The sequence below is a fragment of the Castanea sativa genome, chromosome 8 (genome assembly GCF_040712315.1).
Source record: "Castanea sativa cultivar Marrone di Chiusa Pesio chromosome 8, ASM4071231v1".
In the NCBI taxonomy this organism is placed as follows: Eukaryota; Viridiplantae; Streptophyta; class Magnoliopsida; order Fagales; family Fagaceae; genus Castanea; species Castanea sativa.
This window is the reverse complement of record NC_134020.1, coordinates 39,112,432-39,128,367: the sequence shown is the minus strand read 5'-3', so window position 1 is coordinate 39,128,367 and position 15,936 is coordinate 39,112,432. Positions and strand designations below refer to the sequence as shown.

At 33.1% G+C, this 15,936-nt stretch overlaps 2 protein-coding genes across 2 annotated transcripts; both read right to left on the bottom strand.

The window, feature by feature from the left end:
• Positions 1 to 1,684: 1,684 nt before the first annotated feature.
• On the bottom strand, positions 1,685 to 5,118 carry LOC142606305 (germin-like protein subfamily 1 member 17). Its single transcript, XM_075777676.1, has 4 exons — positions 5,077 to 5,118; positions 2,903 to 2,973; positions 2,452 to 2,546; positions 1,685 to 2,217 (listed from the first exon to the last, which is right to left on the bottom strand). The coding sequence occupies exons 1-4, from the start codon at positions 5,116 to 5,118 to the stop codon at positions 1,685 to 1,687; spliced, it is 741 nt and encodes a 246-aa protein (XP_075633791.1).
• A 926-nt stretch (positions 5,119 to 6,044) lies between these two features.
• On the bottom strand, positions 6,045 to 7,186 carry LOC142608123 (germin-like protein subfamily 1 member 17). The gene is made up of 2 exons (XM_075779834.1): positions 6,989 to 7,186; positions 6,045 to 6,708 (listed from the first exon to the last, which is right to left on the bottom strand). The coding sequence occupies exons 1-2, from the start codon at positions 7,044 to 7,046 to the stop codon at positions 6,176 to 6,178; spliced, it is 591 nt and encodes a 196-aa protein (XP_075635949.1). The 5' UTR covers positions 7,047 to 7,186; the 3' UTR covers positions 6,045 to 6,175.
• Between the last annotated feature and the right edge of the window lie 8,750 nt (positions 7,187 to 15,936).

Below are 15,936 nucleotides of genomic sequence, written 5' to 3'. Positions count from 1 at the left end.
ATTATTTTTTTTGTTGTGGTTTTGTCACGGATTGCCAAAGGGGGAGATTTTTAGTACTTCAAGAAACAGTTTGTTCAAGTCAAGTATTAAAGTCATGAAGATTGAACCAAAAAACAAGTGAAGAAAAAGCTGTTCATTGGATCTCGACAAATACCTCGACAGTAATAGTATCTATTGAGACATAAGAACGAAGTTCGACAAAAGCTGAATTTGTCGAGATCTACAAAATCAAAATTTTTAGATCTGATTTTTGGCTCGTGCTGATATGTATGTGTAGGGTTTCTTTTTTCACAACCCTAGACATACATAAGGCTTATTTTAAAGATTTTTATTCAAAGAGAACATGTGCAGACGGTGACCTAGTGTCTTATTCTTTTTAAAAGAAGCTACTGCGTCTTTACACTAAGGATTTTGTAACCAAAGAACTTTCTGATCTTCATTATTGATGAAGTGAAGAACTTTCAAGTTGGTAGAGTTAGTCACATACTAGGATTCGTGCAAAGGAGTTAGTCACGTACTAGGATCCGTGTATCATTGGTGGTGTTCATATATTGAAGAGTTCAAAGGTTTTGAAGCGGAAAAAAGTTTCTACTGTAATTTCATCTACAGAGATTGTAGAGTCTAGGGATAAAAGTTTTGTATTAGATCTGAAACTTCTCTTTACTATAGTGAATTGTTTTTCGGAAAGGTTTCCTCCCAGGTTTTTTATTGTGAAACTAGTTTGTTTCATTAGTTTTCCTGGTCATCATATCTTGTCTCTATGCATGATATTAACATGATATTGATGTTTGTTTCTTTTAACAAGGTTTATTCATAATAAATCTAATTAACAACTTAAGTTTAAAACTTGTTAATTCTATCAATCAGGATCTAAATTTCCCAACAAATATCAAGAGAGGGGACAATTTGTTTCTTATGAAAAGTTTTTTTTTATTTTAAATTTTTTATTTGATCTTACAAAAAGTTACGTAGGGACATTGGCACGTTGCAACTGCCTTACATAATATTCTACATAAAAGTAGTATGATTTTTACCATGTTTCCTCAATATGAATGCATTTTGTGGTAGAACCTTAATATTCATACATGCAATTTGTAAAACTAAAATTCAAGCTTTTGTCTACTTTAATACAATATTGATTGGTTTATATTTAATAGTTAGGTTCTTTTTTTTTTTGTTGACGCAAGGTAGAAATTCTAATTTTAGTATATATGTGTGTGAAGCTCCCTCCTAGAGACTTGAGCCCCGGCCTTTGCACCCCACACCCCACAAACACTTATACTTGTGGAGTCACCATTGCACCAAGGATGTGCAGTGGTATAGTTGGGTTCTTGTGATTTAAAAACGTTGTGTATACAAGGTGTAATCAAGATTTAATTAATGCTACACAAATTACTCTGCCTTTATTTTTTTTAATACACTGATAATTAGGGATAGGGGAATTTGAACCGTGGATGTCTTCATTACCGGGAGGTACTAGTTCAACGACAAAGATCTTGGTTACTCTGCCTTTGTTATGACATCATGACACATACAAACAATCATAAAAAATAATGATTTTATTTTATAACAATTATTTCTAAGGCATTACAAGAGGAGAAATAAGGAAGAGTGGAAAAAAATATTTGAACTACCTAGCAGTTAATCATTCCTATTACATATACTTTTCCAAATTGTGGTTTAACTAGAATTGTTTCTGAAGATAATCAATTACATTCTTGTCAAATTGGAAGGCTTTAATGAGAACATCACGATTGATGGGCGGATTAGATCCAAAGACTGTGTTTGCAATGGTGATCACCCCGGGATTTTGGCTATTAAGACCGGCAAAAGCAACAGCGTTGGTCCGCCCTATGTTAAACTGAAAGTGAATGAGGCCAATTGGGAATGCAAAGATGTCTCCCTTGTTTAAAACTTTGGTGAAAAGTTTGTTTGGGTTGGATGTGACAAATCCAACTAAGAGAGTACCCTCTGCAACTACTAGAATCTCAGAGGCACGAGGGTGAATGTGCGGAGGATCCAAGCCATATGGTGCAAAGTCAAGACGGGCCATAGATATGCCTAGAGTGTTCAAACCTGGTAATAGATCGACGTTCACAAGGGTGACATTGAATCCAGTTTTATTTGCAGTGCTTGCGGGAATATTGAGTTCGGGGAAGAAAAAATCATCGGCTATGACGACTACTGGGTCCTTGCAAAATTTTCCATTCACAAACACTACGCAAAGAAAAGTTTTTCATTGTCAAAAAAGAAAAGAAAGGGAACTTCTAATAATAAACAACAAGTCTAAGTAAAACAAATATGATGTAGATGATACAACCATAAGGCATATTTTCATTATTATTTTTTATTGAAGGGATAATTTCATTGTTGTGTACAACTTCTAATCATTTCAAATGAACTTGATGAAAATTACTACTACTGCTAATAATAATGAGAGTATGTACATACCAGCAGAATTGGTGTTGTTGATTGCGACACAAAAGTCTTGCAGAGGACTAGGGTCATAGGCAGAAACAAGGGTGGATGCCAACCCAAAAATAAACCTCGTGTTGATATATTTTTAAAATTGAAATCACTGAAGCTCCCATGTATGTTGACTCTGTCCTCATTAGTATAATATAATGTTTCACCGTTGCGTAAATTATCTAGGCCGAATGTTTTGTACTTATTCTCTTATTGACCTTATCTTAATTGGTGGGTAATTAAATAGTAAATACTTCTTAATAGGTAGTTAGATTTTAATGTTTTTATAGGACCAACAACTACTTAGGTATCTGGTATATTCTTGCCATTTCCATTTTTTGTTCTCTATATGTTGACCCTATGTTTTGGTGCATATCCGTTAAGAGTGGAGGAATTTTTACAGATTAGAGACGAAGTCCCATTGCTTACATCTTACCAAATAATTTTTTGAAAGAGATAGAAAGCAAAATTACATGGCAATAGAACAACATTTCGGAATTGTTCTACCTGTAAAGTAAACAAGAATGACACAATCATGTTTGATGTTACTTGTTAGTGAATTCCCATAGAACATATTCCAATTCTTTTTATGACAAAATTAAAATATCATAACAACCTTATTATGATGAAATTACTTGATGACTTTTGAAGATTTGGAACTATTTCTGAATCTAACTATATATGTATGGTTGATCCTAATTCTCAAATGCAGCTCTTCTTACAATAAAATAAAATAAGAAAAAAGTTAACAGATGCCCTATGAACATTAGTTTAGGAAGTATTTTAAATAAAAATTTTGAAAAATAAAAAAATAATCTCTATTTACAGTTTTTGTATTTACCATGAAAGTGGTATTAAAATATTTCTAAAATGATTTATTAACAATTTCTTTAAAGATACCCATTAATAAGACAAAATTCTCACTTCTACTAAATATGGGAGAGATGTTTGGTAAACCGTTTTACGCCATTATTTTAGAGGCTTCAGTACCAAACTTTAATAAATATATAATTGAATGGAGATGCAGTTGCACACTTCCAAGAGTATGGGATCATCCACACAAAAAAAAAAAAAAAAAAAGAGTTGGGATCAAAATGCCCCCCCCCCCCCCCCCCCCTCACCCATATGCAATTCAAGTTATCATTTTTCATATGATTATCATGGCACAAGCCTCTTCTTTGACCTTTGATAGAATACATGTGTTGCTGGCTACGACCATGAAAGTTTGAATGATGATATTGTTTTTTATGCAAGTGCTGATTACTGAAAACTGAAGAATGCGCAGGTGGCTAGGGCTTGATCTCTTCAAAATTGTATTTATGCTTTTTTTATAAGATGATTGTTGGAAGGTTATGGTCCTTATGAAGAGAACTAGTCGCAGACCCACGCTATGTCTAAGGAAATTTGATATGAATATGTTTTATTGGATAATTATAGAATTAATATAATAGATTGTATGCTTTTAAAAGTCAATATGTGTTATTTGAAATTATGATTTATATTAGAAGTTTTTTTTTTTTTTTTTTTTTTTTTGGTGATGTAACAACTAACAAATTAAATATATTTTGTAGTTGGGTATTATATATAGTGAGAGACATATGAAAATACAATGCAATAATTTTTTGTTCTCCATATGTTGACCCTATGTTTTAGTGCATATCCGTTAAGAGTGGAAGAATTTTTACAGATTAGAGACGAAGTCCCATTGCTTACATCTTACCAAATAATTTTTGAAAGAGATAGAAAGCAAAATTATATGGGAATAGAACAGCATTTCAGAATTGTTCTACCTGTAAAGTAAACAAGAATGACACAATCATGTTTGATGTTACTTGTTAGTGAATTCCCATGGAACATATTCCAATTCTTTTTATGACAAAATTAAAATATCATAACAACCTTATTATGATGAAATTACTTGATGACTTTTGAAGATTTGGTACTATTTCTGAAGCTAACAATGTATGGTTGATCCTAATTCTCAAATGTAGCTCTTCTTACAATAAAATAAAATAAGAAAAAAGTTAACGGATGCCCTATGAACATTAGTTTAGGAAGTATTTTAAAGAAAAATTTTGAAAAATAAAAAAATAATCTCTATTTACAGTTTTTTGTATTTACCTGTATGTGTAATTTTAGTCACATAAATGTTTTTTATTAGTTATGGGACATGTTTAGATAATACACATGAATTGATGAATAACCTTATAAATTAAGACGTAGTGGTTTGGAATAAATTCCTCTATATTAGTTTGGAGCTAATCTTTGTCCAAGTTGTGTAGTGTTATATTATGGATTGAATATGGTGCATATAGGGCACTTAAGTTGCATTACACAGTAGATTATACCCATTCAAACTCCGTTTGTGTCAACCATGCATGTTCAACTGACCTTTAAAGAAAAAAAAATTATAAATTTCATTCATTAAGGTAGAGTCAACGTACAATATCTGAGAAAAATTCTCCAACAAATATGCAACATTTGAAACACCCTATTATTGTATTTACGTTTCAGACCCAATAACAGACAGTTTAGAAGAGCATTCCACATGTCAGACCAAAACATTTCAACAAGCAGCTATGTTTTCACACTTATCACTGACTGCCATACCTGTGATAATCGTTTCATGAAGTAAACTGTCACCAGAACCATTTGCAACAGTTCCCGAAAACGTGAGGCTGCGATTTGCCCTAATTAATAAGAACGTATATATAATTTTTACCATGTTCCCTCGGTATGAATACATTGTGTAGTAGTAGTAGTAGAATCTCTATACCAGTGGCGGAGTTAGGATTTTAGTCTAGAGGGGGCAAAATTAAAAGACGATATTAAAAGTGAAATTTATCTAATAAACATTAATTAACAATAATAACAAAATAAATAAAAAATTGTAAGCAAATATGAATATATTTCATATTATTAAAATAAATAAACAAAAACAACCAATTCATAGCTACTAAAAAATTTACAAACTGATGGAGTAAAAATATGATTAGTGTTACTTAAAAAATATAATGAATAAATGTTTGAAATTATTTTTTGTGATTGGTGACATGCTAATTTGTAAGACATAAGTAGTAAAATTTGTAATATCTCTAGCATCATTTAAAGATAAAATACTGTAAAAAGTATCATAAATAGTAAAAATGATGTAAATAATGATATAAAAAAAAAAAATAGTGAAATAGGTGGTTTGGTCACTTTCAAGTTTCAACAAGTAGAGGTTTTTTTTTTTTTTTTTTTTTTTTTTTTTTTTTTTTTCATGTGACTACTAATACAAAAAAAAAATTAGGAGTCAGGGGGGGCAGGTGCCCCCCCCCTCGCCCCCCTCTGGCTCCGCCAATGCTCTATACTCATACAATTTGTAAAAATGAAAATCAAACTTCTGTCTACTTTTAAAACAATTTTGATCACATTATATTTAATTGTTAGGTTCTTGTAATTTTAAAACCTTGTGTATGCAAGGTGTAATCAAGATTAAGTGATGCACAAATTACCTTTTTCACAGGGAGATACCAGTTAAACGATAAGGATCTTGGCTGCTTAGTGTTTGTTATGACACCATGACACACAAAAAATCATAAAAAACCATTTTATTCTATAACAATTATTTCTATGGAATTACAAGAAGAGAAACAAGGAAGACATTATTCGAACTATCTAGCAATTAATCATTCTATTACATATACTTTTCCAAATTGTGGTTTAACTAGAATTGTTTTTGAAGATAATCAACTACATTCTTGTCAACTTGGAAGGCTTTAATGAGAACATCAGGATTGATGGGAGGATAAGATCCAAAGACCGCGTTTGCAATGGTAATCACCCCGGGATTTTGGCTATTGAGACCGGCAAAAGCAACAGCGTTGGTCTGCCCTATGTTAAACTGAAAGTGAATGAGGCCAATTGGGAATGCAAAGACGTCTCCCTTGTTTAAAACTTTGGTGAAAAGTTTGTTTGGGTTGGATGTGACAAATCCAACTAAGAGAGTACCCTCTGCAACTACTAGAATCTCAGAGGCACGAGGGTGAATGTGCGGAGGATCCAAGCCGTATGGTGCAAAGTCAAGACGGGCCAAAGATATGCCTAGAGTGTTCAAACCCGGCAATAGATCAACGTTCACAAGGGTGACATTGAATCCGACTTTATTTGTAGTGATTGCAGGAATATTGAGTCCGGGGAAGAAAAAATCATCGGCTGTGACAGCTGCTGGATCCTTACAAAATTTCCCATTCACAAATACTACACAAAGAAAAGCTTTTCATTGTCAGAAAAAAAAAAAAGAAAGAAACTTCTTTAACAATGGACAATAACAAGTCAAGTAAAAAAATAAAAATCTGATGTAGCTGATGATACAACCAGAAGGCATGCTTTCATTAATATATATATATATATATATATATTTTTTTTTTTTTAATTTATTGGAGGGATAATTTCATTAATTTGTGCAACTTCTAATGATTTCAAATGAACGTGATGAAAATTACTATTACTGCTAATAATAATGAGAGTATGTACATACCAGCCGAATTGGTGTTGTTGATTGCGACACAAAAGTCTTTGTTAAGGACTAGGGTCATAGGCAGAAACAAGGGAGGATGCCAAAGCCAAAAGGGCCACAGTTATAAGGTAAGTAACACCTTTAATCATTTTTGAGGTTTTGTTATCTCTATCTTCTGAGTATTCTTTGCTTGGATGAGGGATGAGAATTTAGCATATGTGGAAATGTCTATTTATAGAGAGGAGTCAAAGTGAACCGGTCCATGTTTTTCACACACAAAAAAAAAGCATATAAATTGTTCGAATTTATATCATTTTTTAGTTTATGGGGCGAACCATTCTTGCTTGGTAGTTCTTAAACCCTTATCAATTTTTAATTTATGAAGTGAACCATTCTTTAACCATGTCTGCACGTATTTAAAAACCAACGAAACCTGACCACTTCAATGCTATTATATAGTTTTCATACTGTTTTGGCCAACCCAATAATTCGGCTTATATATGTCGATATAGTATATTTAAAAATGAAATGACTGAAAGCTTCCATGCACGTTGACTGTGTCCTCATTGCAATGCGTTTCGTAAACTCTTCAAGGCGAATGTTTTAAACTTATTATCTTATTGCCCTATCTTGCATCATTTTATTGACTTTAATCTTGATTGAAGGGTACTGAATACTTCTTAATGGTTTAGTTATATTTTTAATTTTTTTTTATTCTTGCCGTTTACCTTTTTTTGTTCTCTCTTTATGTTGACCCTATATTTTTGGTGCATTTCGTTTAAAGTCGAATATTTTTAACAGAATATTACAGACGAATTCTCATTGCTCATTGCTTACATCTTACCAAATAATTTTTTGAAAGAGATACATAGAATGTGAAATTTGTTGGACAAGAACAACATTTTAGGGGTAATCTATGATCTAGATGTAAAGTAAACAAGAATGAATGAATGACGCAACCATGTTTGATGTTACGTGTTAGCAAATTCCCATAGAATATATTCCAATTTCTTTTACGACAAATTAAAATATCAGAACAACCTTATTATTACTTCGGATTTCCGAACTCTTTATCTTTTTGTGAAAGGATCAGCCATTTTCAACTTATGTGGCAAAAACCGCAAAGAAGAGCTGGCATTTAAGAGTTGGGATCAACGTTAAATAGTTAGATTCGGAAATAGTATCAAATATTCAAAAATTATCAAGTAATTTCGCACGACAAAAAACAAATGCAGCTCTTTATTACAATAAAATAAAATAATAATATTTAATGCACAAAGCTCTCATTTTTATGGCGTTTATGAGAAGAGTTTGATAGACGGTATTTTTTGAGTCTCAAATTGCTGTAAGGAGTGAGATCATTTATGTATTTATAAACAACTGTAAGTGATCGTTGATATCCTAAAAAAGTGGGCTCAGTGCCAACAAAGGCTTTATCTATATCACATTCATGTGTGCCATCCCATTGCAACTTGTGCATGTGAGGTCTGACATATTTTTTTGCAATTTATATATATTTGATTAAAGAAATCCAAGGAATTAGAAGGATGATCTTGAACCTCCTTTAGTAGAAATGCGTATATCATAAAGATCAACATTGTAGTCTAATCATGGGTTGTTCGGCCAACAAAACCAGTTGCACCAAGGGTGGCATGAATCAACCTTCAAGGACACTGTGAGATTAGTCCTCAACTCATCTCTTTATTTTCTACTTTTGCTAATTTACATTCTTGCTAATTATTTGAGATATTATTTGTTGAATTAATCTTGTTCATCATTTTAGAGACTTCAAAGTATTAAACTTCAAAAAATATAATAGAATTAGTACTGGCGATGCATTTGCACATGCACTTCCAAAGAATTAGTGGAGATGCATTGCACATGCACTTCCAAAGAGTATGGGATTAAGATATCCCCATATGCAATTCAAGTGATCATGTTTCCTATGATTATCATTATCACATGTAACAATTTTAGTCCAATGTATCATCAATCAATTCATGCTTTCATATTCCATGACATCAGAATTTATTTACATTTTCAATTAATAAAGCAATAGAACAAACGAGTCAAATTTTACGATTACCTGTATGTACTAATATTGTTAAGGAATTTAGTGGTGATTGGTGAACTATCTCAGGAAACTATTTTCAGGAATCAAAAGTCTGACAATGTACACGTTATGGCATTTGAATCATTCGTCCAGAAGCCTGTTCTTTGACCTTTGATAGAATACATGTGTTGCTGGCTACTACTATAAACGATGATATTTTTTTTTATGCAAGTGCTAAGACTGATGAATGTGCAGGCGGCTAGGGCTTGATTCTTCAAAATGGTATTTATGCTTCTTTTATATGATGATTGTTGGTGAGAAAATGGTTTTTTCCCCCCTTGAATGATGATTTAATTAAAAACAAATTTTTAAAAAAGAGAAATTTCATGGGTTTTGTAGGAAGGTTATGAAAAAGTTTTCTAATGAGTAGCCAGAATGAAAAAGTTTTCTAAGAGAGAGAACGATAGTGAGTTTTCCACTTTTGAAAAAAAAAAAAAAAAAAAAAAAAAAAAAAAATATATATATATATATATATATATATATATATATATCTTGAGGCTTGGGACTTCATTTTCAAGTATTAAACACTGAATTTATATATCCTTTCAAAATATTAGAAAAAAATCCTTAAAAAAAAATTGGACAAATGAGGGGGTGGGAAACACTATGCCAATAGGGGAATAAAAGGTCCAAATCGGCATTTAGAGAGTTATAAATAAACATCCTCATTAGGAAAATGAGATTTCCAAGAAAAGTGTTAATTTTTTTTTTCTTTTTAATAATGTGAGCAGAGATTGCAATAAGACAAGTGTCGGATTAAGGGTTTCCCATTATCTCTTTAGAGTGAGGAAAACCTAGGCGGAGAGAAAGTGAGGTATGGTAAGTTCAGCGTAGATTGGAGATACTTTTGATAGGCCAAAAACGTATTGACCTCTTGTATTGAATTAATTGATTAATTAGCCAAATTTAATTAATTAACCAATTTAATATGCAAACACGTGGTAGCACAAATAAATCACCAATAAACTAAAGTGCAGCGAAAAATAAATTTGACACTGTGATTTGTTTACGAATGAGGAAAACCTTCAAGGCAAAAACTCCATCGGGTGATTTTAAGGTCACCACTCCCGAGAATCCACTATGTTCACAACAAGCGGTTACAAGTAAAGATATCTCAGTACCTTATACCAACCTACAGTTGAACCCTTACCCCAATACCCAATTGGACTTGTTCTGTAATGACAGTCTCTCCTTTTTAATGTACGGCTCCCAGTACATGACTAACTAATTTGATGCGCGAATTCCAGTACGCGACTTACTCCTTTACATGAATCTCAGTACTTGACTAACTCCACACCGATCCTTTGATTATTGTAGTTGATTTGCAACAGCTTCACATAGAAACACCAATAAGATCTTCAATGTTGGTGAAAGGGACTTTACTCGGTTATAGAACCCAAAGGCGTACAAGAAATGCAGCAAGAACTCTTTCTTCTGTAGGAAGGGGCTAGAGTTTCAAAAAGAAAACCTTATGAAGCTCTCTAGGGTTAGGTTTTTCCTTTTTCCACCTCCTTTAAATAGGAGCTTAATGGTCTCTTCTATTCCAAATAGATTTACACAAACCTTGGGCTTTCCTAGTCCAATAAGAATTATACAAACTCATAAACAAATAGTCTTTTAGAGTAAAAACGTTGCTAGCTATAAACTGAATCCTGTAAACTTGATAGATCGAGACATCTGTCGAGGTTTATTGAATATTGACAGATTGAGCTTCTATCGATGAGGTGTCGAGACCTGCAGATTGCACTTTTCTTGAGCAGTTCTTGAGTAGTTCTTGAGTAATATTCATATCTTCAATTTAACCACTTGTAATGATCATCTTGAACCTACTTAGATTTACCCAAATACAAGTAAAGTTCATTTTCTTAAAGGATATGTCAATTACATAAAAATATGTCCCCAATAATCTCCCCCTTTGGCAATTCGTGACAAAACCACAGGAGTACATTGAATATCCTAGAATACATTTTACTCAAGATTACAGAATAAATAAGCCTAGTCTAAAAGATTTGAACCTTGGAAGTTGCTGCAAGAAGAAGGTTTGGAATCTTGACTTGGCTTTAACTTGTCTTTCTTGAAAGGCACTTAACTTGTCACGTGATCATGATAGTAAGTTTTCTACTCAAGGTAGCAATAAGATGTTAGTGCTCTAAGTCTTATTATACAAACTTCAATTGTTTCATAGTGGATTTGCTTTTTACCTTAAGGATAGCTAGGTTAAATCCTCCCCAGGTTTTTTATCGGTTTGGTTTTCTTAGGTTATCAGATCTTTGTGTTCTTTACTTTCCACTGCTTTGCATGATATGATTATTATTTTTCTAACCTAGATTTGAATAATAAACCTAAGTATACACTTGGTTAATTAATTAGGTTAAACAATCTAGTTTACAGGGATCTAAAACTTAACACCCACCAGTAGTACTTTTTCTTTCATTACCATTGCTAGCTCATTTAGCATTTGAGTATCTAGCAAGAGACATATTGGACTCTTTGCTAGAGAATAATCCATAACCACAAGTTCCACTAACATATTTTATCATTCTTTTAACAGCATGCAAATGTGAAACTTTAGGATTAGCTTGAAACCTAGAGCATACACCAACACTAAAAGCAATATCTGAACGACTAGCAGTTAAATACAAAATACAACCAATCATGCTTCTATATAATGTAACATCAACTGACTCACCTGAAGGATCATTGGTTAATTTTGCATTTGCAGCCATTGGTGTTCTAGCATCTGCAACCTTTTTCGAGTCTAAATCTCTTAACAAGGTTTCTAGTGTACTTTGCTTAGTTGATGTAAATTCCAGAATCCATTTGCTTCACCTGTAATCCCAAGAAATAAGTCAGTTCACCAACCATACTCATTTCAAACATCTTCTTCATTTCATCTACAAAAGATTTAGCAAGAGAATCATTAAGAGCACCAAAAGCGATATCATTAACATAAATTTGAGCTACTACAAAATAATTCTTATCCTTTTGTATGAAGATAGTAGTATCTGCAAATCCTCTTTTGAATCCATGCTTAGTGAGAAAGGTAGTTAACTTATCATACCATGCCCTGGGAGCTTGTTTCAAACCATAGAGTGCTCTCTTCAATTTGTAGACATCATTCAGTTTGTAAGAATCAACAAAACCTTTTGGTTGTTCAACATACACATCTTCTTGCAACATCTCATTCAAGAATGCAATCTTAACATCAATTTGATACAACTTGAAATTCAAATGACTTGCTATTGCCAAAAGTATCATGATGGATTCCAGTCTTGCTACTGGTACAAAAGTCTCATCAAAGCCAATCTTTTCCACTTGTGTGTATCCTTGAGCAACAAGTCTTGATTTATTTCTAATAACTGTTCCATGTTCATCAAACTTGCTCTTGAAAATCCACTTAGTTCCTATCACATTCACTCCATTTGGTCTAGGAACTAGCTCCCATACATCATTCTGAACAAATTGATGAAGTTGTTCATGCATAGAATTTATCCAATTAGCATCTTGAAGTGCTTCATATACTTTCTTGGGTTCGAATTAGGATAGATAGTATGAGTGAGTTATTACATTCAAGGCTTTAGACCTCACTCTCATGTTATCATTCAAACTACCCAATATGTTTGTGCCAGTATGATTTAACTTTATTCTAGTAAATGGACCTTTGATCGGAGATGTTGAGGTACCTTTTTGTTCAGATGAAGAACTAGGCTCACTTTGTTCTTGTTGAGTTTCAAGAACAGGGGTAGATGGTTTTGAAACAAATGGTTCTGAAATAGTATCATTCAATAGTTGTAGTTCTTCATCGCTATGCTTCCCAACATACTCTTCAAGAAAAGAATCTTCAACCTCCACATTCTTCTCTTGAACCGGAGGAGTGTCTTCTGAATGAGATTTTGGACATACTTCATCATTGATCACCACATTTGAACACTCCATGATTGTTTTGGTTCTCAAATTGTACACCCTATACGCTCTATTAGTGGTAGAGTAGCCTAGAAAATATCCCTTGTCACTTTTTGCACCAAACTTTTCTAGGTTTTCCCTATCACACAGAATATAACAGTCATTTCCAAATATCATGAAGTATTTTACAATAGGCTCATTTCCTTTCCTTCATATGGAGTTTTCTTAGAATCAAGTCTGAAATACACTCGGTTGAGTGTATGACATGCAGTGTTAACTGCTTCTCCCCAGAAAGACTAGGGCATCTTCTTGTTATTTAGCATGACACAAGCCATTTCTTGAATAACCCTATTCTTCTGCTCCACTATTCCATTATGTTTTTGTGTCTTTAGTGAAGAGAACTCTGGATGTATGCCTTGATCATTGAAGAAGGTAGCCAGCTTTGTGTTCTCAAATTCTCTCCCATGATCACTTCTAATTCTATCTATCACAGTAACTTTTTCAACTTGCAATTTCTTGCACAGATGTATCATCTTTTTAGGAGTCTCGACCTTATCTCTCAAAAGTACAACCCAAGTATACCTAGTAAAATCATCCGCAACTACTAGAATATACCCCTTTCCACCCAAACTATGAACGCTGGCAGGATCCATAAGATCAATGTGCAACAGTTCCAAAGGTCTTGAGGTTTGAACTTCAATTATAAATGGATGCTTGGACTTCACTTGTTTATCCATCTGACATGGTCCACATATGCTCTTCTCTATCTTTTCAAACTTGGGCAAACCAATAACTGCTTTACACTTGGAGATCTTCTCTAATTGCTTGTGACTTGCGTGTCCCAACCGTTGATGCCATAGGTCTACTTGATTGATCTTTACACTGAAACACTTGTTGGTTATACTTGGTGTTATACCATAACAGTTATCAGCAGTCCTAACACCAATACACATGCAGTCACCTCCTCTATCAAGTATCTCACATTCAAACTTGGTAAAGAAAACATTCAATCCATTGTCGCAAATCTGACTGATGCTGAGTAAGTTAGCCTTTAGCCCATCAACATACTAGACATCTTCAAATACTGGCAATCCTGGAATGTCCACAGTTCCAATGCCTTTGATCACAGATTTGCTCCCATCTCTAAACGTGATTGTCCCAATCTTTCCTTCAAAGAGTGTCTTGAATAATGCTTTTATTTCTTGTCATATTCTTGGAACAACCACTATCCAAATACCAAAGACAAGAATCACGTGCCTTTAAGGCGGTTAAAGTAGTGTAACACACATAATTATCATCACATGTAATTAAACCAAGATACTCAAGGAAAAACTTAACACATGCAACAAGCCATAAGATCCAAAAATAGAAAAGTTGGATTTTTAACAAAAAGAACTTTAAAGAATCCATGACAACCAGGGTCAAGGATCAACTCTTAAATCAAAAAACCTAAACACAAGAACTAATCTGCTTTGATACCACTTGTTAAGTTTTAGACCCCTTAACACAAGTTGTTTAACTTAGATATTTAGCCAAGTGATTACTTAGACAAATTATTCAATTCTAGGTTAACACAATAATATCATATCATGCAAAGAATGCAGAAAAAATAAAGAACACCACGATATGATGACCTAGGAAAATCTAATCGGTAAAAAACCTGGGGAGGATTTAACCTAGCTATCCTCAAGGTAAAAACAGATCCACTATGAAAGAATTGAAGTTTTTACAATAGAACTTAAACTACTAACATCCTATTGCTACCTCGTGTAGAAAACTTACTATCATGACCACGTGACAGCTCCAAGTTCACAGACTACTTCTTTCTTTGATCTGCAGCAACCACAAGTTCTCCTACTTGTGACTTTGAGACTCTACTCAAAGGTTTCTAATCTTCTTTAGAGTTCTTTATGTAGCAACTGAAGAGATCATCAAGTTCTTGAGTGAATCTTGATCTTGATAGCTCTACATGTGTGTGTAAAGGTATAAACCTCTAGATCTCACAGAAGATTCAACACACAACTCTTCAAGGACTTTTAAAATGTAGCTAGGGTTTTTCTTTTTATACTTGAAGTAAAATACTTAACCCTACACGTCATATGGGCTTGGGCTGAATTGGAATTTTTGCGGAAAATTAAATCTTTACAAGTTTCGATCGATCAAGTCTAATTTTCGATCGATCGAGCTTTGCAGATTTTGACCAATAAATCCTGCAATCACTCGATTCCAATTTTACATAAAACCACACTTTGAGCAAGCCTAAATCTAGACTCTTTGTTTTGATCATAGTTTGACAACATAATACATATTGAAGTTCTAATACATTAGTTCCTAAAGTCTTAGAACCTAACAGCGTCACCATATGATGTGCTATTTGTTTGTTTATTTATTGTTTTTCAAATGGTCTATGTTACTACTTTGGTAACTAATCTAGAAATCCATATGACTTTCAAAACTAGTTAATTTAACAAGTTGATTAATTTTGCGGTAAAATCAATCAAGGGTCTAAATTTTCCAAACATATCAAATGTGAAACAGGATATAAACTTTGGGACTTTTAATTGGGTAATTTCACAAATAATCATATTTAACCGCTTAAGTATTACATTTCTCACCAAGAGCTTTGTAGCTTAATTAGTTGTCACTTTCTAGTGTTTCCAACGGTAATATTTGAGGTTTGAATCTATCCACCCATATTGTCGAATTATCCAAAATAAGAAGATAAAAAGTATTATGTTTCTCAACGTCTTCCCCTAATTACCTATAGGAATTTTTTTCAACATAGATTAGTGTTACGGAGCCCACAATTTGGCCGTCTATTTTTAATATAACTTTTGTCGTCAGTTTTATTAGGTGCTTGTGATTTCAATCGTTGTGGATCCAATGTGTACTCAAGATTTAGCAATGCACCAATTGCACAGGATTTACATGGACACCATGACACATAAAAAAA